The 23,947-nt window shown below is 50.1% G+C and overlaps 1 protein-coding gene across 7 annotated transcripts in view; it reads left to right on the top strand.

The window, feature by feature from the left end:
* LOC311438951 (uncharacterized protein) overlaps positions 1 to 23,947 on the top strand; it is a 33,911-nt gene that overhangs the window by 5,913 nt on the left and 4,051 nt on the right. For 2 of the 7 annotated variants that reach the window (XR_014694457.1, XR_014694459.1), the window contains exon 3: positions 12,080 to 13,189. The exons of 1 other annotated variant lie outside the window; for it this stretch is intronic. Coding sequence is in view for 1 of the 6 variants with exons in the window: in XM_084524037.1 (XP_084380163.1) it covers positions 10,150 to 10,221; positions 12,080 to 12,180 (173 nt within the window). In the remaining 5 variants the exon portion in view is untranslated. Of the gene's footprint in view, positions 1 to 1,617; positions 1,779 to 8,935; positions 9,453 to 10,149; positions 10,222 to 11,228; positions 13,190 to 23,947 lie in introns of those variants that run through there. 4 more of the 7 variants (XM_084524037.1, XR_014694458.1, XR_014694460.1 and 1 more) reach the window with 4 other exon arrangements.

The following is a 23,947-nucleotide window of genomic DNA, read 5'->3' as shown; positions in this document are numbered from 1 at the left end:
AAACTGAGAGGCAGAGCCTTGGAAGAGCGAAGGAAGAGGGAGATGTGCATCTCTCCAGAAACTCTTGCAGATTCCTGGAAGCAGGCGAATGCTGGCTGCCTCTGACATCACTTTTTTCCATGGCAACACAGAAAGACATCATTGGGGTTTTGACAGGGGAGTCACAAGGGCTTGCATGGCCTGGACACAGCAAAAGGCCTGGACGTCACACGAGGTGACACACAGCAGTACCTTGGAACAGCCTCAGCTGCCACCTCACCAACCTCTGGCTCCTCCACCCTGCGCTGCCTGGGCTTACCAGGAGCCAAGTGGGGAGCATAAATGCAGGGGCTGAACCTCTGCCCTCTTGCATTTTTCAGGTGTTGTCCTGCTGTGGTGAGAAGTGGTTACTTGCCCCTTTTCGTGCATGTATTTTTAACCATTTTTATGAACCCGCTGGCTGAATTCTGTGTGTATTTGGGTATGTTGTCCATCACTTGCTATGATGAATTTGAGCAGAATATTCCTGCAAAAAACGTCCCCCAGCTTTTGCAGTGTTAAGCGTGACCATGACTTTATAAATGGGCAGGGCTGCAAGCCCTGTGCCAGAACTGGGGATGCACAGTCATCCTCCTTAAAGAGAGCCACTGCTGCAGGAGCTTGCTCCGGCTTGCTTTGAAGTCAATGGCAAGCTTCCCATTGACTTAAGTAGGAACATGTGTTTAAAGAAATGAATAATGCTGCTCCTCGCTTCTCCAAGTTTTATATGGTCAGGGCATGGCCTGATTTGACCTGGAGACTCAGCCTGTGTTTTACTGCTACTTCAGCCTCCACCTCAGCTGCGCAGTAGGTGGTACGAGTTTGATTTGTGTAGAAGAGCTGCGTACTGTTGGTAACGTATATTATGAGCATTAATTGGGTAGGGCTGATAAACTGTAAAGGTTTCCTTGTTTTCCACCAGTAACTTTCACTTTATATTGGATTTGGACAGAGCACACATCAGGGTGCACAGCACCTCTATTTTTCCTGCACGTGTTGCTCCTGCAGTTGGATGACTGACTTGTGAGGGTGGAGTTGCCACAGGCCCTGTGGAGGGAGGGAGCCGTCACCGCTGGCACAACCCTTTGAACTGTGCCAAAGGTACCCAGCTAGCCCCAGGCAGGAGCAAGCCTTGCTCAGGCTCCAAGCTCCAGCCAGGGCATCGTGGTGAGGCCAGCGGCACGTCCCTGGGGACTTGTCCCCCCCTCCCCAAGGGCCGCCCCCTCCCCACTAAAGCAGAGGGAGTCTGAAAGGGCATTACCGTTTTTCTTGGCATTGATTGCAGGACGAATGCTTATTGAAACAATTGCCTCTAATAGCTCAGGAGAGGCCTTTATGTTCTGCTGTGGCAGTGATCTACAGATAATGGCTCCCTCCGAGATTCTCGTGCTCTCCTGTGATCCCCATGCTGGATGCATTAAAGCTGACCCGCAATGAAAAATATGTATTTCTTTTTTTTTTTTTTTTTTAGTGCTTCTTAGAGTTCTCTGAAGTACCGCTATTACCGGTGCAATGCTCGTTGTTTCTTGGGGGTGGCACTGAAGGGTGAGCCTTGGTTTTTGTGGAGTGAGGAGGCAAACTGCTTGCTTTTCACCTCAGAATCAGGACTGTCCTGAGCAGAGGGAACATGTGCTCTTGGGCAGGGGATCTGAATCCCTCACCAGAGGGGCAGAGGTGCCAACGTGTGACCATAGAGACCTTCTCTCCCAGCCCCTCAGCAGAACTGGCTGCACAGGTTTCCAGCAGAAGTGAGTTTTCATCAGAACATGCAGCTTTTTTTTTTTTTTTTTTTTTTTTGAAATTGAAGCGTTTCATGAGAATGTGTCAATTTGAACATAATTTTCAACAAGAAAGTCAAAGTGAATCATTTGGGCTTTTCTGTTTTGTTTCATTAATGTCAAAATGTCGTGTTTTGATAGAGACAAAATTGTCATTTTTGTGATGTAAAAATGTTTTACTTCCACCTGCTCATTTTATTCCATTTTCTACTAACTAGAAATATACTGTTCATAAGCTATTAATTTATCATTATCTTTAGATGATATTTAATACCATACCTAATCTTGATGTATACTGTTGTTTTGACATCTAAACCAAGCGTCTTTTTATTTTAGTGAAATGAAATTCAGATGCCAAGACAAAACAATTCACTGTTTGTTAAAATTAAATATTTTCTTGTTTCTGAATCCAAACAAATTTTTTTATTTTTTTTTAATTTTTCACTTCCTAATGGGAAATACAGCTATGTTCTGGGGTGTGAGGCTGTGGAAAGCAGCTCTGTTGCCAGTCAGTGTGCTCTTGGGCACTTGAGTTAAATCAGTGCTAGCAATTAAAAAGCAAGCAAGCAGGTTAAAACAATCTGGGCAGCAATAATTTCCCTTTCCAGTTAATGAGGTTTCACATGGAAGAAGATAGGATGAAGGGCTGTAGTGTGACCTGTTGTGTAGCTCGTGCTGGCCGAAGCGACTTGAAGGTGTTTGTGTTTGCCATCCCCAGCTCATCAGCTCCCAGTCTGGTGATTATGAAGCTGTACCTAGAAGTGATGGCATCTCACTGTCGCTTCCCAAGCGAGAAGGCAATACCTCGGCCTGGCACTTCTCTCATGAGATGCTGAAGGCACGTGGATGTGAGGTCCAGTGGTTGGGAAGGGAGAAATGACCGCTCGGCTGAACTCCCTGAGCATCAGGACCAGCGCCTACCTCTGGGTGCCGGGACTCAGCTATCGGTGCTGCTAACTTGTTGTGTGATGCTTCCAAATTACGCTGCGATAATGGCACTTATACATCACGCTTTGAAGATGCTTTTTATTGACTTAATGTGAATATTATTGCCATCGTTTATTACGGGGAAGTATCTCATAGTAATTGAAATACAATATGGTGCCATTAATCACTCTGAATACGAAATGCTAACTTTAAACTGTTCATAGTGTATTAAACACTCCTCTAACCATAAAACAATTTGACTTCCAGTCAGATAGTTTAGAAATGGCCGATGTTTCAGATTTGCGGTGATTGGCATTTATGTAGTGGTGTTTACATTTCTGTCTTTCTTAGCAAAGTGTTTTCTTTGGAGTTTCTGCAAAGGAGTCAGGACTTGCAGCTTTCTGTTCCCTGGTACAGAGCTGTAAACGGGTGTAAGCTGAAGACACAACTGCTGTCTGCTTAACAGCATCTCTGCTGTGCACCTGAGATAGCAGTGAGTCTGAGCGCGCTGCGTGCTGCATATGGGGAGCATTTCTCCTAAAATATCACTAGCACTCTTTCCCCAGGGTGCTTGGTAAAAGAAAAAATAAAAAAGAGCCAAACTGAAATACTGAGGTTGTAGGCAGTGGCTGTAAAAATAAAGCCCCTTTGTTTCATAGGGTGCTTTTGAAATTTAATTCTCTCTTCTGTGCTGCTTAGAAATGAAAGGGTTTTCCACTTTGAAAAATAATTTTCAGTTTAAAAAAAATGCCCAAAAGAAAAAAATCATTTAAACTGCTGTCATAGCAAAACTACACCAGTGCCATCTACAGTGCTTGAGCCAGGTGTGATAAATCTCCTCCAGACGTGCCCAGCTCCTGGCCTCTGATGCCCCTTTGCTGCCTGTGCCCAGGTAGGGAAATGAAAGCCCCGCCGAGCAGCTCTGGTCCTGCTCCTGCCCGCACAGCGCTGCTGCAGCTCCAGCATTGCAGGATGGGCACAGGGTGGGTTGGACAACATGCAGCGGTTGGGAAAGCTCCAACGTTTGCTCTACAGAGTCTCCGAGGAGCCCTGCTATCCAAATGGTTGCAAGAGCCTCCTTTTTTACGGCCGGGTTTTAAAAGCGTACTTCAGTGGTGCACACAGGAGGTGGGGAGATGTGTAAGGTCACTTCTCAGGGCACGTTTTAAAGATTTTCCAAGATGAGCCGAGCAAGGTCTTTCTGCTGAGGGGAGGGGGAGGGGCTTTTTTTTTTAGCTGGAGCTTTTATTGTCAATATGTATTTTTAATAAAAGGGAAGCGCTAGAAGCGGTAGCAGGTGACGGAGCCCTGTGCTGTTCAGCTGCTGACATTTATAAGACAATGCCAACGTCTCTTCAAAACAGACTCCTGCTTGCCACTACTGTATTGATGTACACATTTATTGTAGAACTGACAGCAGTGAGATGAAAATGATAATGTATGAAAAAATCCCAGAGGCACAAACCAGCGGTTTTGCAACGCAGCCTCTTTGCCTTTGGCATCGTGCGGAGGGTAACGCTCCTGGATGAGTCACTGTGAAGCAGCACAGGCTACTCTCATACATCCTTGATACTCATTTTTCCCGGTTGCTGGTGACACCAGCTGTGTATATCTTAATCATCTCGGCGCGTTTACATTTCTTTTTCGATTATCTATAAACAAAGCGTGGCAATTACATGGCAGGTGATGGCTGGAGGGAGCTGGTCAACTGTGAGGCTGTGTGAGGTGCTGGGCACGGGAGAGGTGAAAAATAAATACACTCCAGGCGGTGAAAAGGGAGCGGTAACCTTCCAAATAGCATAGAGGAGCAGAAAAAATTTACTGCAGAGGATCAATATGGATCGGAGGGCGAGTGAGTGCCAGGCGTCCATCCGCAGGATTTGGCCCCGTGTTCCCCAGCCCAGCAAGGTCTTGGTGCAGGGCACGCTTTGGTGGGCTGGGAGTTGTGCTCAGCGCCCTGTGCCTCGGGGCTTTCCTCAGCCAGCACGGAAATGAAGCCGAGGAGGAAGTCGCATTAGGTTGGAGCCCAGTCCTGCTGATCAGTTCTCTGTGGAGCATTTTTGGTTGCGTAGGAGCAGTCCCCGTGGCAGCAGGCTGACCTTCGCTGAGGGAGGAAAGCTTATTCACGGGGCACGCTTTGTAGGATGCTCCTTACCGCAAGGACATCGATTCAGCAGTGTTATGCCGATGTTGTGCGCCAGCCTTTATTTCCTGATGAAAAATGAACATAAAGAATATGCCGTATCTATTGATTCTTTGAATTTGCATATTTGGGTGTATATGTTTGATGTCTGCCTTCTGTGTGTAGCTGTTTGCCAAACGTGACAGGATTTGTTTTTTAAACCTGGGGGCGAGTTCTGCCCTGTGCATTTAAAATAAGATTTCTCTGAATTATTGAATATGTCAATAAATAAAGCAGAGGAAGCAGGCAGGGAAAAACCCAGAGGTCCTTGGTGAAAGGAAGTTGTAGATGCTGGTAATAGGCTGTTAGAGGCGTTTAAAAAGAAAGAAAAAAAAAAAAAAAAGGAAGAAAGGAAAAAAAAAAAAGGGCAACTTTAAAAAAAAAATGGAAGGGACAAAGAATCGGATCGAATGTCTCTGTTCTGTTTTTCTCTGTGTTTGATGGCAATTATGAGCTTAGCCCTGGATGGCATTTTGTGTTTTTCTGTGAATTTAATTCCACCTCATGGTGGAGGGTGAAGGAGAGGATAAGTGTTTGAATAGATGCTGAAGCAGAGGGAGGGGGGTTGTGGGGGATGCCCATGAGGTGGGAGATGGCCCCGGAAGGATGTGCAGCTTTCCAAACAAATGGCCTTTAACCTGCAGCACAGCTGAAAAAAGGGAAAGGAAAAGGAAGGGGAGGTCGGGCCCCAGAAAGGAGCTTGCCCACGCAGGACATGACCTATGGGAGGCTGCAGCCACCGTGGGCTTTGCTGCTGTCTGTAGCATCATCCTGTGCCCGTAGTGGCTGTTACCGAGAGGCTTGGATGGCTCGTCTGAGTGCTGGCCTTCCCCACTGTCCCACAGATATGTACAGAAGGAAGGGGGCTTCCTGGCAGTAAATAGCTCTGCATGCGGGTTCGTCAGTGCGTGGGGCAGAGCGTGCTGTAAGCCAACAGATCGCTTCCTTAAGTAAATAGAGCAAGGCAATTCTGCCGTAATTGTTGTGAATTGGAAACAGCGTTTGGTGCATTAAGTGTGTTGTATATTAGACAAGTAAAGCATGCTTGCTATATTGGGAAACACAAAGTCGCAGGGTTTTACCTTAATTGTGTGCAGCGTGGAGGAGGAGGAGAGAAATGGGGGTGTGAGGGCTTTGTACACAAGGCTTCTGGGAATGGTCGCGCTGATCTCAGCGGGAGGAAAGGCATGCCCTGTTTATTCATAGGATAGGTGCAGCAAAGCTCCCCCCCACCCCGATGTGACCCCTCGCCTGGTGGTGCTGCGGCACGAGGTGGGTCCCCAGGGCTCGGGGCAGGGCTGGGGACTGGCATCAGCGCCTCTGCCTCTGCTCAGCTCCTGGGGGACAAAGAATAAAACACCGCATTTTGCAGAACATGTGTCATCCCGTCCCCAAAACTACAGCGTCCCTTATGCTCCTCTCAAGAGATCTTGCATGAGCAACCGTTTACATGAGTGTTACATTATTTACAACTTTCGCTATTATTAAATTAATGTCACATTCATTGGGGTTTTTGTTTTGTTTTGTTTGCAAGGCAGAACTGTAATTTGAGCAACATATTCATCAAGTCGGAAATGGTGGCTCCAATTATTTTAACATTCATTTGCCCATTCAGCTTCCTCTGCATCTGCCGGTTTCTTCCATGCGGCAGTGTGTCGGAGCGCAAAGCGTGGCTGGGGACATTTTTGCGCTGTTCAGCAGCGAAATCTCCACGAGGGAGCTGATGGGAAGCATTCAATCCAGCACAGCTGAGGCTGCTGGAGCTCTTCTGCAGGGCCATAAGGCACCGGTTGCAATGGCAGCGCGTCCCCAGGCGCAGATTTCCTTTCTCTGCAGGCAAATCCCTCCTGACTTCAGAGCATGGGATACGGGGTAGCAAGTTTTTTTAATTCAGGCTGGGTAACAAGAAGAGGCTCCATCGATTTGCTGGCACAGGAGCCTTGGTACAGCAGTCTCACGTGGTGGTGGTGCTTGTCGAGGTGAGTGTGGGATAATTGGTTCAAATCTGAAAGGATACTTTTGATTGCTGGGTAAGCAACCATAACAAAGCTTCAACCCTTCAGCAACTGCTGAAAATAAGCCAGAATAGTCCAAAAAACCCACCCTGTTTCATTATTTATTTTGATCCTGGAAGTGTAAGCTTTCCTGACATGGTCGTAAAATCTTGTAGTTTATTAATGCTGCTCTCTTTGAGACTACATCCCATACCACCCCCAGGCATCTGATGTTTCTGCCTCTTTGGGCCCAATCCTGCAGCTCTGCTCTATCAAGCAATGCTGGGGTGCTGCTGCACTGGCCCCCAGCATATGAGTGTCAGGACTCCAGCCTTCCTCGTCACGGGGCTCTCTTAAGATTGTGGTTTTTTGTGTGTGTTTTTAAATACCAGGAAGTGTGTTCTCCTTTTCCTTTGTTTGCTTTCTTAGTCTGTGAGACTCACTTGAGCTTTTACCAGCAACCACGAGAGTTAACTTCATGCTTTAGCTTTTTGTTTTTTCTTTCCCAGAGGAAATGGGAGACTCTCAGATGATTCTTGGCCTGCAGGAGCCAGGGTCTCTAGGGAAAGCACAACCCAAATACCAGAGGGCTCCTGATAAAACTGTGGGAGGAGATGGCCTTGATGTGTGAGTGTCCTTGTAGGACCATGCCTGCACCCATCTAGGTCTTCAGCCTGCAAAAAGGAGTTCCCCTTCTGCCTTGGCAGTGCTGCTGAAGTGCTGGCATCCCTCTGCTTTTGTCTGTGTGTATCCCATTTTTCAGCCAGGTATTTGCAATCACACATATTGAATCCGGTTGCTTGGTGTGGCCGGATGGCTCCAGGCAGAAGTGGCATCTCCCTTTCCATTAGATCCAGAAGAGGAGATGGATAACCTGCGCCGAAAGGCAGGAAATACAAACCTGTTATTCAAAACTTGATTGTGCTGAATTCCTCCCATTTCTCAGCAAGGGACAGCACAAAGCAGCACTGCTGGCAGCAGCACCGTGCACTGCCAAGGCCGGGGGCTCCTCCATGGGTGCAGCAGTCCAGGGGCAGCCAGGCCGAATTTTGCAGGGACTGGCTCGAGCGCAGCGTGGGGGTGGCAGTGCGCAGCCAGATAATGAAATGTGGCCGTGCAAGACCCTCAGCGACGGCTTGTCGGATGTGCCTGTGCTCTGTTCATTAATCTGCGATAATTAGACTTATTTGCAGAGGTTAACAGCAGTGGCACATGGTAATTAACCACTCGTTCCCCGCCGAAGGACTCATAAAGCTGCTCACGTGGCGCAGGTCCGGCTGTGGATATTTTTGGTGCTGGAGGGTGCCCCCAGGGGATGATGTACCCCAAAACCCCTTGTCTGACGTGCCCCAGGGACAGGCTGCAGGAGGGGGCAGGAGGAAAACAAATCTGAAACCACTGCTGTTTGCTCTGCCATGCCTCGCCGGCCGGCTGGGAGCTATGATTTCCCCAGGGCAGGGGCAATATTGCTCAAACACCTGCTGCTGCCATGGGCAGGTGTTTTGGCAGGGTGGGAGGGAAGGGGCCAGCGTGCCCCTCAGTTTTGCAGAGCATTGGGTAATGCATTAGAGCTAGGACCAGCCTGGAGTTAGGGAGCAGAAAGGCGGATTTCGGACAGGATCCCCCCCTCCCCTTACATTCCATCTTCCTGCATCCCCCCCCAGCGAAACCGAGCTAATTAGTCAAATAGATGAGGATAGGCCGGGCGGGGAGAAGCCCCGTTGCGTGCCCTATATTAGTAACTCATGTGGGAGCAGCCGGATTGGAGCGAGATTGAAAGCGAAAATAGTAGGTGTGCGTGGAAGGATAAGTGGGCTGAGCATTTCCCCTGGCGTGGCGACGATGCTGTCCTTCCCCGTGGCTGGCCAGCCGTGCTGGATCCGTCCCCTGCTCGCCTGGTGGGTTCCAGCCCATGAATAAATGAAGCCCTGCTGGTGGGGAGAGGCCAGGCACAGTCAGACACCCCCATCCCATTGCTGGGCTCAGCTTCAGACATGGAAAAGATTTCAGCCCTCAGCACCTGGGGCTTTTTGCAGGGCCACTCTGAAATGGGCACTGAACGCAGGAGCAGAGGGCACCTTCCCGGAGCACACAGCATGGTCCCCTGGGCTTTTTCTCTGTGGAAGTAACAGGGTTTCTCCCTGGAACAAGAAACCCCTTGCATTGTGCACAGCAGAGGGTAGGGCATGTGCTGAGTGAGGCAGCGAGTGGCAGGCTGCTGAAAAGGGCAGCTGCCCACACCTTGTGCCCTGCCTCGTCCAGCAGCTGAGGATGGGATCCTGGTGCCACCAGAGGCTGTGATGAGCATCCCACTGATGCAGCTGAGGCGCTTTGTGTTGTTGGACTGGAAAACACAAAATGTCGTGGTGAAGACGCAGGAATTTCAAGAGAAACAACTGTGTGGATGGCAGCAAAGGAAACTTCCTGCAGGCCCCAGGTTGCTTGATCGCAGTATGGCAGGCGCTGCTGTGCTAACAGGCAGCAAGGAGAAATAACTGGCAAAGTGTTTGCTGTACCAACTCCCATTAAATGCCTCAGGCAACACAGTTTGGCTTCTGCTCACACTGCCTCGTGTGTCTGCATTTGGCATTTTCTGTCCATTGTTTGGAATATTTTGGGTATCAGATAAGTTTATCAACTTCTTTATCCCAAGTGACAGGACACAAGAACTTCCACGGCCCTAACGCAAACCTTTGCCAGTGCACAGGCTTTCCAGTTCACAGGGTATGTCACTGTACCCAGAAATGAAAAACAAAAAATCCTCCTGAATTAGTCCGAAACTTAAAAACTATCTGCATTTCCCCTGAACTGGAAGAACATTGTGAATAAATGTGGGAGGCTCCTCCAACCCTGGCTCTGGGCTGGCCCACCAGAAACCTGGGCATGTCCTTGCAGATCTTTTTTTCTTTTTTTCCGGGTTCAGTGACAGTTCATCGAACAGGAGATGACACGTTTCAGGTTGGCATTTTGCAGACTTTCTGACTAGCTGCAGAAATGAATGCTTGCTTCTGAAGGAAAAACATAGATAGGCACATCTGCAGTGACGGGAGCAAGCATTTGGTGAGGAGGACAGTTCTTTCCCAGCCTTGCTGGCAGCGCTCCTGTGGCTCAGGATCTCTTTTTACCACCTGTCTCCTCAAGAGAGGTGATGTAGGTCCCAGCACACAAGGCACAACTGCCAGACCAAAGCCCCCAGCAACACCTCAGCAGGGCAGGGGCTTGTTGCACTACCTGTCCTCTCCTTCCCCAGGGCAGGCTTTTGTCCTGGTCCCCAAGCTGCCTAGGAAAGGCCTGGGGCATCCTGCAGACCTGTGCTGTCCAGGTAGGACACCTTCCATTGCTTGTTGTTTTTTTTGTTTGTCTGTTTGTTTTGTTTTGTTTGTTTGTTTTGTTGCGTTTTTTGTTTGTTTGTTTTTGTTTTTGTTTTTTCAGAGGCAAAATGTAACATGAGAGAAATGGGAGCTACACCAGGCCAGCAGGGGAGGTGTTTAGCAGCGAGAGCACTGATAATACAAACCCATCTTCTCAGCCATGGTTCTACAGATTTTTTTTCTGGAAAAAAAAAAAAAGTAGAAAAGTAGAAATAGCGTCAAACAAAAACTGCTCCTTTGTGAGGCCTGCAGAAGGAAAATGTCTCCAGTGTTTCAATTTTCACTTCATGAAAACAGTTTCCGCATTTTCCAACCAGCTATTGCAAAAGGATTTGCCATTAGTAAGAGAAGAAGCCTCACATCTGGTCAGGGTTTCACCACCAGACAAAGGGAAGGACGTCAGCGAGGCATTAAATGCAGATAATGGATTATCAGCAGGGAAAGCAGCCCCTGGGGGTGGGTGCGGGGAGAGGGGCCGGGTGTCCTGAGGCACAAAGGCAGCCAAATGAGACATCTGGGAGGGCTGTGCCTCCTTGGGCTCCTTCTGATCCCCTGATGCCTCCCAGATATGGCCTTCAGGGGAAGAAACCAAGTGTTAACTGGTTCCTGCTCCCAAACCTGCGTGAGGAAGAAGATGAGTGTACCAGGAGGGAGACTGGGGGAGCCAGGAGAGCAGTAGGAAGCCAAGCAATAAATTATTAGTGAGCATGAGTGGCAAAGCTTTCAAAGGCAGCTTTGACAGGGATGCTAGCGAAATCCCCAGTGTAAGGAAGAACCTTTGCTAAAATTAGCGTTAAGACCAAAGAAGCACCTTTGGTGGGTTCAGAGAGCAGCCCTAGGATAGCAGAGGGTGAGAGGGAAGGAGCTGGGGGACAACGAAATGCAACAAAGGTCTGGAGCATCCATCTTTGCCTCAGCACCTATTAATGTATGTGTTGCCCTCCTTCTGCCTTCCCAGGACCTCTCTGCCTTGAGATGTGGGTTCAGCAAACCTGCAGTAACTGCACCTCCTGCCCTCTCTGATGGTCACCAACCAGGCCCTTTGCTCTTTTCTTCTCCTCGCTGAGCAGCACCTGACTGCTGTATATGTTCTGTATTTAAGAAGCAGAGATGGGATTTGGCATGAATTAGGCAGCAAAGGACTAGGAAAGGCTTCATCACAGGATCTTGTCATGGTGTGCCTCAGCACCAGCGGGATCGAAGCGGCATCCTCAGCCCCTGCCCTGCTTTCATCCTCCCTGTACAGTGGGACTCCCATCATGGCCAACACAGATGCAAGTGCTTGAGGGCCAGCACTAGCCTTGGCCCAGCAGCAAGGGCTGCAAAGGGTGGGGACATGGCAAGAAAATATTAAAGGCTTTTCCCGTTTGCTGTTTTAGCTCGTGGAAGTGATAGTCAGTGTGTTTTGCTGAAGCAGATGGAGGGTGAGGCCATGGAAAACGTATCAGGGAAGTGAAGGCTGTGCAGGGGGAGGGACGCTGGTACTTTCACAAGGGCTTTTTATCCAAAATGTCACTTGGTCGTGGAAGTTACGTGGATGTTAATAACAAAACAAAGAGGAACACCAGATAGTAAACAGCCTGCTCTGGTCACCTCTCTGCCACTCAGCTCACAGTTATCATTTTTGTAACTGAACCATTTATGAGTTGTTTTGCCACCCTAAGGTCTTGAGTTAAGCAAGGATCCAAATTTATAATGCACAAAAGTAGCTTTATCAATATACGTACTTCCAGGTCTTTTTATTCAGCACAGGGAAGTGAACACTGGGCATGACCCCAAATTTTACTTTCCTTTGTGGGTCACCTTTAGGAACCGAACAAATGGAGGATCTCAACATTAAAATAGAATATGACTGGAAACTTCATCAGCAGCTGCGCTCACCTTGGCGTGCCTCCAGCTCGCAACTCTGAAAAGCAGGAGCTTGACAATATGGTGTTATCCTGGAATTCGGATGGACAGGCTGGGAAAGGGCTCCGGGCACCCGTTCATCATTGCGGATGTACCGCATCAAGGAGATGCGCTGTGACCTTTGCAGGGAAAAAGCCATGTCCTTGACATGAAGGGATGACGAGGGGCACCAGGGATGACACAGGGGAACCATCCTCATGTCTGCTGGTGCCCAGAGCCACTGGCAGCAGCTGGAAGCTGCATAGACTGCTCCTGTGCCCCATCGCCACACAGCCCTGGGCAGGAGCTGCCCTGCAGGCAGCCAGGCTTGGCTCTCACAGAGCCTCCTTCTGCACCAGGATTTTGCCTCGGCCAGGCCAATGTTTTCATATCCCCCGAGGACATGAAATTTGCATTTTCCCTGCAAAATCTGAAGCCATTCCATTGCAAACCTGAGGCCAGAGGGACTGCTGTGGTCACCCCATGTGCCCCATCGGCTCCCCAGGTGCCTGTAGCACCGGGCTCTGCTCCCATGGGCTGCTGGTGCTGCTTCCCAGAGCCTGGCCAGCTGCACGCCTCCCTGCCTCGCTCGCAGCCGCAGCCTCCCCCTCGCTTACTTCCAGCGAGCAAATTAAATAAATCCTGTATGCAACCAGATTTATAACTTAATTGGCTGGCTGTAAAAAGTTATTTCCCTTTTCAGCCCTCGTGCAGTCAGATTGCCCCTCCTCTCCTCGTTTATCTCTTGCTGTGAATATCTGATGGCTGGCTGTAACAAGGAGTTTAAATACCTAAATTTGTTCTCTGGGACAGGCCTGCTGGCCGTCTCCTGCCCCGGAACAGCAGCGCTCTGCTCTCTTCTCACCCCTGTGAGGGGCTGTGGGACACACACATGGTCAGCCAGCAAAAAGGAAATGCATCCTGATGGTGTTTTCGTGTAGGATATTGGTCTATAGGAGAAAAAGGGAAGCGTTTCCTTATTTCTTACTCAGGCCAGCTGCCAACTCTGCAAATAAATGGACATTGTGGTCAGCGCTATTGTCTTGTGTCAGGTCTGGCTTGCTCTTAAATCAGGCACAAGCAATGAGAACAAAAGACCTGCGGTCCGCTCCTTGCTCCCGGGGCGGTTTGTGCACCCAGATTTGCATAGATTTTCTCGTGCAGCGCATCCTGCCCGCTCAGCAGCTTGCCCTCACGGCACGTTTCTCAACATCGCCGCCTTTTCTCATCCTCTCTGCCACGCAGAAGCCAAGCCCAGCAGCCCCTGTAGGAGGACCCACCGCATCCTGGGTTTGGCGCCTCGTGTCTCAGGCACTGCACGCGGAGGCTGGCTGCTCCGAAATCACAGGGCACCCGGCCGATTCCATCCAGATTAATCATCAGTGCCTAGGAAAAAAAAATCTCACATCAAATTGGTGGGAATTCGGCTTTGTTTTCCCCACGCCTGGCTTCCTGCCAGCAGAGCAGAGCAAAGCCAGCACTGCCTTCCCCTCATTGCAGGAACCTGCAGTCGCTCTCGCGCAATTAACTAAAGGTCTGGTGGGTGCAGGGCATTAAAACTACAGTGGTGCTTCCCTTCCATCCATCGGGCCATGCTGGGGAAAGCTGAGCCCGTTGCCAAAATAATTGGAGCAAAATGCCCTCTGGAGCGGCGCAGCTCCCATGGGATGCGATGGACCCACAGCCACTGAGCCACCCCGAAGGCTGAACTCAGTAAGGGGACACAGGGCACCGCAAGGTCCCAGCCTGTCCCCATGCGGGGGACCTTGCAGCCTGTGCCTGCCCCGAGCACGGAGCAGAGGCTTCCAGGGCATAAATAATTCAAGAGCTGTGAAGAGGATTTCTCCCCCCTTCCTCCCATCCCTGGCTTGTAACAAATGCTAATTTAATCAATCGGCAGTAAATCTGGCTGCTTGCTGACTCATGGCAGATGGTGCCCCTGCGGACTGGAGCAGCAGCTTCGCTATCTCCTTTGGAAGCGAACAATGCGGGAGCCGGTTTCGTTGCTCCTCACCTTTTCACTGTTTTCCTCGAGGTGGTACAAAGCAGAGACTATGGCAAAACACATCCAAGGATGCAGGCAAAGGTGCTGGGTTGGTGGCAGGACCGAGCTGGCCCTGGACTGGCTCATAAATAGGGCTGGCTAAAAAAAAGGGGAGCTGATGGGGAGGGAACGGGCTCGCTCCCCATTCCTTGCTGCTGCTGATCCCCAGCCGGCTGCACGTGGGTTTCCACCAACAGCTCCCTGCTGCAGCAGTGCTTCGGGTTGACCTGCGGTGGTGCACAAAGGAAAGCAGCAGGACGACACTGTCTGGGAAGGAATATAAAAGTTCCTGTTACTGTTAAAGCAACTTCACTCATTTGGTGTGTTTGTCAGTATCCAGCAAGGCTCTGCCCCGTGGAAGAGTGGTGCAGGGAGCGTGCTAGGAGGCCAAACCAAGAACTGTCTGGTGAAATGTTTTCCCAAATGAAAATTGGTTTACAACGAAATGGATTTTTTCTGCTTGATCATGTCCGGTTTTGCTTCCAAAAAATCAATGACAGCTTAAAAAAATTAAAACATCTCCTCAAATGTTTAATGTGGGGAGAGGTGGAAGCCCTTCCCTGCCTGATGAAAGCAATGTTTTCATCAGACAAAACCTATTAATATTAGCTATAAGGCTTTTACTTGGCAGGTTAAAAAAAAGTCCTCCAGTGGCCTTTTTTTGCTGAGAGCACAACCAGGATGTTTCCAATCCGACAGCCTCTGTCAGGAGGCTGCAGCCTTGGCAGTGGGTGCAGCCTCTTACCCCAAAACTCTTCCCCACCGTGGAACATCACTGCTGCCGCATGGGGTGAGAGGGGGAGACCCAGGGTGCTGGTGGGACCCCCACAGGGCTGTGGCTATGTGGGGTCTCCCCAGGGCTCGGGCAGCTTCTTTTACACCTCAAGTGTCATCCGGCCCTGGGCCAGCAGTTAATTAGCAACAAAAACCAGCAACACAGCTGATCTTTGGTTGTCACCTGCCTGGAAATTGGACGAGGACCAGGGCTCTGAAGCAGCAGCACCCTCGGACGCTTGATGTAGCAAGCACTCGTCCACCACATTGATTTTGTGTTGCGCTGCTCCCGACGCAGTGTGCAGTCTTTGCTTGCAAAGCTTTGATTCAGCTGATCAGGAGGATTATCTGCTGCAGCGTGTCTTGGGGCTCTCATAAATGAAAGGAATTATGGAAGTATATTAATAAATTACATCCTCTATTTGCCGGCGGCTTCTGGCCGGCACAGAGCTGGGTGCCTGTCACAGGGGACACCAGCACTGCTGCCAGCACCTCCAGCATCTCCCAGTGCAGAATTTCATCCCCCTCTCTTTCTAGCACGATGGTGTCCACTGAAGCAGCACGTGTTTGCTGCCCCTACGTGCAGCCGCACTGCTGTGCAGAAACGATTCCTTCCACCTCTACGCAATCTGCTCTTGAGGCATAGTACACATGGCATCATTTCTGTATGATTTAAAAAATGTGCTTTTAAACCCATGTGTTTAAACCTGCCATTGTTCTGTTTCAATTAGAGGTGTTTAATTGCCAAGTCTTCCAAGGTTTTTCAGCTAGCCTCTGGTGAAAGACTGCAGCAACGCGCAGCGATGGATGGTGTTCATGTGTCATCTTGCACCCCGGCACACATCACAACAGTTATCCTACTGCAGCCACATTAGACTATCATGTCTTGTTTCTTTATTTCTTTTGTCGCTGTTGTTCATTACCAAAGAGCTCGGCTGCTGTTCAACAAAGCACTTAAGGCCCTCCTTAATTTGCATTGAAGTCAATTCCCTTTGCAGTGCTGCAGCATGTCTACATTAAGGATCTGCACAGGAACCACACCAGATCTCTGCTAGTGTCAGTCCTCCCAGCCAAGGATAACTGGAAGAGATGCCTTGCCACCCAAAGCAACGCAGGAAGTGGGGTTGCTTAAAAAACACGGGTGCATATTTTGCCAACATTCACCAAATTACAGAGCCATTTCCTGATCCAAGTGGCTGCCTAAAACACACCAATGCCCAGCACAGGAGGCACGACAAGGGCTTTGTTGTTCCTTCTCATTTCAGTCCCTTTCTTGGTGGGACCTGTGAGCATCACTCCACCACCCAGAGAAGTTCCAGCATCTGCATTTATCAGCTTCACAAAAGCCCTCATGCTCCGCATCATGATAAACATGTCTGCTGCCCCCTCAGTGGGGTCTGTGTCTGAGCAGTGTGCATGTACGTAAATGCAGAACGGATTTAGTCCAAGGATCCTTGCAGTTTAGGGCAGCCTACATGGAAGGAAGGATCAGGAAGGATGAAGAAGGCAATCAGAAGAGCAGATGATCTTCCTCAAGGCTCCTGTGCTGGGGAGGACTGGGACAGGGCAGCTGTGGTGGCAGTGCAGGAAACCTCGGTGACACCTGGCCTTGAGTGACACACTGGAGTCTCAAACACCTTGCCGATGCCCTGTCATTCAGCCCCAGGCATTTCTATGAGAAAGGCTAATCGATGCAAACCACATTTTTCCACCAGCATGTGCCCAACAACCGCATATTATATGCACACAAAGCAACGACCACACTCTTGCACAGTGATGGATGCGTAACCAGAGCTGCTGGGGGGTCAAGTCAGCTCAGCCTCGGGGTCCAACCTGCAGGTTTTGTAGCAGTGCCTTGCAAAGAATCGGTGCTTGCACAGCTCGTTTCACTACGAGGCACTCGCACATGTCTTTGAGCATGTTCTCCCGGTAATTGCACAGGGAGAGGACACATTTGGTCCTGTTATGAATAATGCATAGTGATGGAGGGGGGGCAGAAGCACCGAGCTGCTCATGTTTAGATGGACTTTGCTATCATTGTTATTTAGATGTCGCAGCCGTTCTCCAAAAGAGCTATTCCTCGCCTTTGTGACTGCAAAAGTGCGCTTACTTAGGAGGGGGGAAAAGCAGCAAAACAAAAAAATAAACCACAGACTAAAACTAATCTGAGATTATCCATGCAAATTGGCAGCTGAGATTCAGATGTGAAAATCTCACCCCAATAGAAACGGCTAAGAGGATTTCTGCTGAATTTTGGTTTTCTCCTGACTGACTAATCCATGCTGGGGCAAAATCCTCCCATCCATTCTCGTTTAGGCTAAGGAACATTAATAATCTTAAATTGAGGGTGGTAGGTATTGGGATCCATGTTAAGCGCGTGCTGCTGCTGCTGCTCAGCTCACAAAGCAGAGGCTTTGCCTTCTCCCCTCGGTACTCCCCACATTCTCCTGAAATCAAATGGTTAGCCGGCACAGCCTGCTCTTTTGCTTTCAGCCTGCTATTTCTCTCTTAAAACTCCCACTCTCGAGGCAGAGTCAATTCAAAGCCCAGGAAGCCTAAAGGCTAAGCAGGACGCCCAGGGAAAATACAGGCCGTATGTATTCGCAGGCTGAGATTTGAATATCTCGTACGAGGCAGAGCTCCAGCTGTGTCTGGATTGCACCTTTGCAGCGTTAGCATGAAATAAGAATGCCTCTCGGAAGCGGGGACGTGCTGGCTCTGCGCAGCGTGAGCAGCCGTGGCAGTGACAATGTAAGAATGACTCCCAGCCACGCAGGTAATTTTGGTTGCCGTTTCCAAGGCAAATCCAGCATGCTCGTTAGGTATTTACTGCGCACCGGTTCGCATCGTGCATCAGATAATGCCGGAGCTGCCACCAGCAGCGACGCTTAAACCAGTGCAAAGGCCGAGAGGCTTTGAGGAGCGGAGGTGGAGGTTGCACGTGTGAGCGCTGCTGTACCCATACCCAGCAGCAACTGCCTTTGGCTGCACCTCCATAGTGTGCCTCACATAAATGGCTTTCCTCAGATCAATCAAGCTAAAATAGATAAATAGCTGTTGCTGGAGGTGTCCTTTGTGCAGGTCCAGGCGAGCTAGCTGTCAGTCTGCCCGTGCCCTAAAGCCCACAGGAGCCCAGAGCGCAGGGGCAGGTACGCGCTGCGGGCGGGAGCGTCTGGGCCTTACGGCTCTGAGGAGAGGAGAACAGTTCTTCTTGGGCCTTTGTCCTGACATTGTTCCCTGTGGCTTACCATTTTTAGCTATTTATTAATACAAAGAGCTTTATTTCCCTGTGGCAAGTCTTCATGAGTCCCTTTGGACTCAGTGCCCTTCCCGCAGGACCTGGCAGCCGGCTGCAGAGGACGGGGAGATGCTCACCCCAAATCCCACACACATGCATGGAGATGGAGGCGAGGACGGGGCAGCCACACCATGCCACCCCCGGGTGCTCTCAGCTACCCATCCCATGTAGTTTGGGGGCAGGATGGGAGGGAAATGGCCATTTGTGGATTTTCTGGCATTTTTCAAAGGGTTTTGGGTCCGACTGCTTTTAATTTCATTAAAATCCCAGATATTTGGACTCGTTCCACAGTTGACTGAAAAATGAGGGGGCTGGAAAGGCTTATGTGAAAAAGTTGTCAACATATTCCTCTTCCCACTCTCTGCGCTTCCCCCGAAGTGCCCTGAAAACCCCCGAAATGTCAGTCACCGCTAACGAGCCCATCAGATACAGGCACGGCAGCGCGGGGAAGTGCGGGGCGGGCAGAGGCCACCCCGGCCGAGTGGCTGGGCTTGGTGCTGGTGCTGGTGCCACCGATCCCCATGTCCCACTGGGATGTGGGGGCTGCAGGGGCGGGTGGGTGGGCAGGCATGGGGACAAGGGCAAGCAGGGATGGGGAAAGCTGCCCAGAGCACAGAAACCCTCTTGGTTTTGGAGTGGGTGTTTTTCTGCTCTCAGCTCTTCTTTATCCAATTAACCTCCAGAATGGGAAAAGGAAAAAGAAATCATCTCTGGCAGGAAAACCCAGAGGAAAGGACCCTGAGCAAGCTCGCAATAGCCCTTCCCTTCCCTTCTACGTGCCCAGGGATGACTGGGTGGCAGCAGCTTTTAATTTCTGCTCTGCCCCAGCTCCTTGCAGCTCTCACTCCCTCCCTGTCTCACTGCTGCTTCACCTGCTCAGTGCAGGCACATCTGTTGACACAGCATTATTTTTTAATCCCGCAAGACAGCCAGCTTTCAGGAAAAGCTTCGAAAGAGCTGCCAGTGCTTGTGCCAAAAACGTGTGGGAGTGAAAGAGCGTTTCTCCCCCCCTGCTGCTGCCTGCAGACCCCACCACTTGCTATCAATCACACGTTGGTGGTGCCTGGCTCCGGTTCAGGATTTTTTCTCTGAAGAAATTCCCCCGAAGAAGCAGCCGCCATTTAGCTAAGTGCTTCAGAGGCCTGCACCAGCCCAGGAAGAAGTGCCTGGACAGCACCCCACAGGGGGAAGCAGGGGCACGCTCTGGGCTGATTCACGTTGCCATGCTCCTCTGTTTGGTGGTGAGATTGGGCAGCACCACGCAGCGAGCAAGCTGCCGAGCCTCGGAGACAGTGGGAAGCCAGGACTGGATGTAGCTAACACATCGCATGGCGAGAGGACACTTCATGAGATCTTCCTCTCCTGCTTTAATTTCTGACCGTTTGGTCCCCCGGTGAAGCAAGACTGAGAAAAATGTGGGAAAGAAGGGGAGGGCTGAAGCACCATCTCTCTTACACCAAGCTCGATGAAGCGCCTGTGTGTCCCGAGGGGCCCTGGAGCATCCTGCACCCGTGGCCACATCCAGCTTCCCCGAGCAGGAGGTGCCTGCCTTGTCCCACCCGCGCGTGGAGTCGTGCCGGGGCTAATTGCAGCTTCTGGGGCTTTACCAACAATTAGCTCAGCATGGCTGGTTACATTTCTGCACAGCACAAGCTGTTATTATGGGCTAGGCTGGTAACAATTCTGGCTACTGTTTTTCCCTGGCATTTCCCATTATAAAATCTTGCTTTTGGTCACTCACAGCATTGCTCAACTTTTAACCCATTTAGACAGAAATTCTCCATCCCAAGAATTTGCCTCTGAGGGTTTGGCTTTTTTTTTTTTGGTTTTGTTTTCTGGAAAGATGTAATTCAGGCTAAGAGCAAGAGGTTGCTTTGCTCATCCAAGCCACGCTTTAGCTCCAGTCAAACACAGGGTTTTCCTATGTCAATATGGCAATTGGACACTTTAGGTTTTTTTTTGTTTTTTTTTTTTTTAGCGTGTGTAACCCTTGTAGCTCACCCCTCAGCAACCTGGGAAGTCAGAGGGACTTCATTTTGTTTCTTGGCAGAGCAGGCAGTGGTCACATCATCTTGTCACCGGGGCTTCTGCTTTACTGCTTCCCTCTGGAGCCACCAAGACTTGGGGTTTGCTGCCATTAAATACCAGAATGTATGGCTGCTTTCCTCCAGCACAGTCTACACTGCAAGAAAGCCAGCTCTGCAGTTCGGTGTTCATATCTCATGCAGATCTCTACACACTGCTGCTAACACAGTAGAAAATGCTGGCAACGATACCATCAATTTTAAAGTAACAAGACAGGGGCTGCGCAGCAAAGCCCCGTGGTGCCTGGGGGCAAGCATCTCCTGCAGGGGGGTCTCCTGGCCCCTGTGTGATGGGACAGGCTGGGATGGGTGCTTGGGCACGGGGGTGAGGCGAGTGTGCCCAGGGGCATCACTTCGAAAGCTGCCGGGGAGACGGGAGCTGTAGAAAACTGTCTGGGGAAGAAAGGGGAAGAGCTGATGGGGGAGACGTAGCAAGGAATAAAGGGACAGGGTGGAGACACGGGGCTGGCAGGATGATTAGCGCCAGATGGCAGGTATCAATTATTTACCATTTATGTACAATAAAAAAATACGCTTTAACGGTGGGAAGAGCACAAAACAAGCTCAATAGCAATTTAAAAGCATATGGAAATAAAATGCGGCAATTTAAGGGGTTGTAATAAATGTGCATCGTTCGTTGTAATGCCCCTGCAAGAATTACAAATGTTAAGCCTTAGTGAATTACACTTAAAAATAAATGTAACATAAAAAAGAAATTAGGTACACAAATAACTTTACATTCAGTCATTTATAAAAGAAAATCTGTTTGCAGCAGCTAATTAGAAGAAAGGTTCTAATGAGCACCACTTCTCCTTACCTTAGGGACAAGGCTGAAATGTTAAACGTGGATATAGGTGTGGTGGGTGCCATTAAAAACTCAACTTTTGTAACTTCTCAGTGATTTCAGAGATGAGATATCTCTTTTCCAGAGAGAGGAGCTGAAGTTTTGGTCCCATTAAACTTCCTTTGTGTCTGGAGGGGCCATCTGTACCTCTCTGCACATGCCTGCTTTGGTGTCGCCACTGGCACTGCAGCACTAACCAGGATATGTGGCCCTGTCCCCCGGGCACTGAGTGGTGTCCTGCCCTAATCCCTAACCTCTAATCCCTAATCCCTGCCCTGTAGCACCCCTGCTTGATGGGAGAGAAAAGGCCATGTGTTTCCCAGCAGGATCAGGGAGCAGAACATCAGTGCTGGCAGAAGCACCGTCGTGAGCATTTCCTTACTGGTTTACTGGTTCAAGGTCTCTGGAGGGTTTGGCAGGGCTGGATGCAGCCCCTGGAGCCAGAGCCCCCTGCTCCCAGCCTGGGACAATCCTCGCCTCTCTGCTCGGCTGGGGCCGCGTTGGTGTCTTGGGATGACATGGGAAGCAAGAAGGGGGAATAAAGAGCCTGGGGAAAGAGAAGTGTCTGGCAGGGCTGGGGAGGGGAGGCTGCAAGCCCTGCGACCCCCCCTGCAGACCCATCCCCACCCGGCATGGCACACGGGCACACGTGGGGCACAGCGCGGCCCCAAGGGCTTCGGCACAAGCACAGCCCACACTTGCATTCGCCTCGCGCGCTGGCAGCACTTCCATATTTTTAAATATTTAATCTTTGCAGCCTGGTTGCCATGGGAACCTGCACGCAGAAGGCTGGACTTGGGGTCAATCGGGAGAGTCCTACCCACAGGCGTGCAGTAGTGGGGTGTCCCCCGCGGCCAGAGGTTAGCACTGCCCCCGGGCAGGTCAATGGGTATTTCAATATCAGCTCCTGATGTGCAATCACCAAGGTCTCAGGAAATCCCCCTTCCTGATACTCTAATAATTCATATTTAAAGTCCTGGGATGTCTCCGGGTGCTCTCTGTGGGCAGAGAGGAGCAGCCTGGCTGGGATGCTGCAGGAGAGACCTGTGCCAGCTGCCCCCGCTGCCCCCCAGTTGTTTCACGGGCCCTTTCCCCTGCACAAACCAAGAGGTGCCCACCGGTGTGGCATCACCAGCACATCTCCATCCCCCTCGGCTGTTTTGAGACTTGTCCTGTTCCTGTTTGAACACATTGCCCAGGCCCACAGCGCTTGGCAGCTGTGGGTGGCAGCGCTGGATCGCAGGGTGCCCGCGGCATCGACACAAAATTAGGCAGTGGAAGGAAACCGTTCCAGCAATTATGGGAGAGACAACAGTGAGCCAAAAAGAAAAATAAATGCAAAAGGTGTGCTCTTCTGCCAACAAATTAGGTCTAAATTACAGTGTCCAGGAGTCTTCAAATAAGTTAAATGCTGTAATACAAATTTAATTTCAATTAACAAATTAAATAGAAAAACAAGCTCACTGCCTAGCAGCTACTGCGCACGGGGAGGCATTTTGCAGTTTTTTTGACGTTTTGCAAAGGGCTTCCTCTGTGCTGTGGGACTCTTGCCTGGAAGAAACCCTCTGGGACAGCCGGCCACCACTGGCACCGGGGACACTGGGGCACCAGATGTGGGGATCGGGGCCAGGGTGTGAAAAATCCCCCTGGGGTCAGTGGGTTTGGTGCTGTGGGAAGCGGGGACACCACGTCCCCTCCGACAGCGCTTCAGCAAACAATCCGTGGCCGACCGCCCTTTTTTATTACTTTACTGCACAGTTTTTCCTCGAATTTTATGGCATTTCATTAAAGCCGCCAGAAGGTGATACTGCCCCCTTTCCAGAAGTGAAATAAATTCAAGTTTTATCGCTTCTGGAAATGCTGGAACAGCTGTCAGGACATTTGATGGATTTTCTCAATTACAGGACTTGTGGAGCATTTTATACTTACATCCGCACTGAAGTCTAATATACTGTACGAGATGTTTGTTCCCCCCTGTCCCTTATCTCTTTGCATCTCCCTTCCTAATAATGGTCAACTTGTTATTTTTCTCTTAATTCCTTTTTTACTATAACCTTTTTTCCTCCCCGATAATGATCTAACACTTTCCTTCTTTATTTCCCAATAACACTGGGACTTAACTTTCCTATAAAAGCAGCCAGGGGAGATAGTCGGGGATGCTGCCGCTCCTGCTTGTGCCCAGGTCATGCCACAGGGCATCAGCGGGGCTGCTACCCAAATGTCAGTTCCCTGATGCTGCAGCATCTTCCTTAATGTCTTTAGCTCTTTGCAGAAAAGTGATCAGTGGTCCTCACAAAATAAATGTGTTTCTGGGAACGTTCGCTTGCACCTCTCAGGTTCCCAGCGAGAAAGTTAATGGCAATTTCCTCTTCTTTTGGCTCACCAGTGAAGCATGTGAGGATGCCAAATTGCACCTTCCCTTCTTTCGGGCTTTAATCTGAAGCAGTGTGGCAGATCAGGGTCTGCGGCTCCAATGGCCCTGAGCAGCGCAGGGGGTCAGACAGGAGCATTGGCTTACAGGCAGCCACGTCCATCCCCAAAATGAGGAGAGCGCAGAGGATGGCAGAGTTGAGCTCTGCTGGGAAAGGTCGTTGCTGCTGTGCAGAGAGAGAAAGCCCTGCAGAGGCGAGCGCTCCAGCACTGGATCGATCAGTAGAAAAAGTTGCAAATGTCAAAAAAAAGCACATTTAGATTTTGAGAGTCACCTCCTTTTAACCCAAACCCTCACCTCTTTGAGGAAACAGCA

This window comes from Aythya ferina (assembly GCF_964211825.1).
Source record: "Aythya ferina genome assembly, chromosome: 6".
NCBI lineage: Eukaryota > Metazoa > Chordata > Aves > Anseriformes > Anatidae > Aythya > Aythya ferina.
This window is presented reverse-complemented; position numbering and strand designations above follow the sequence as displayed.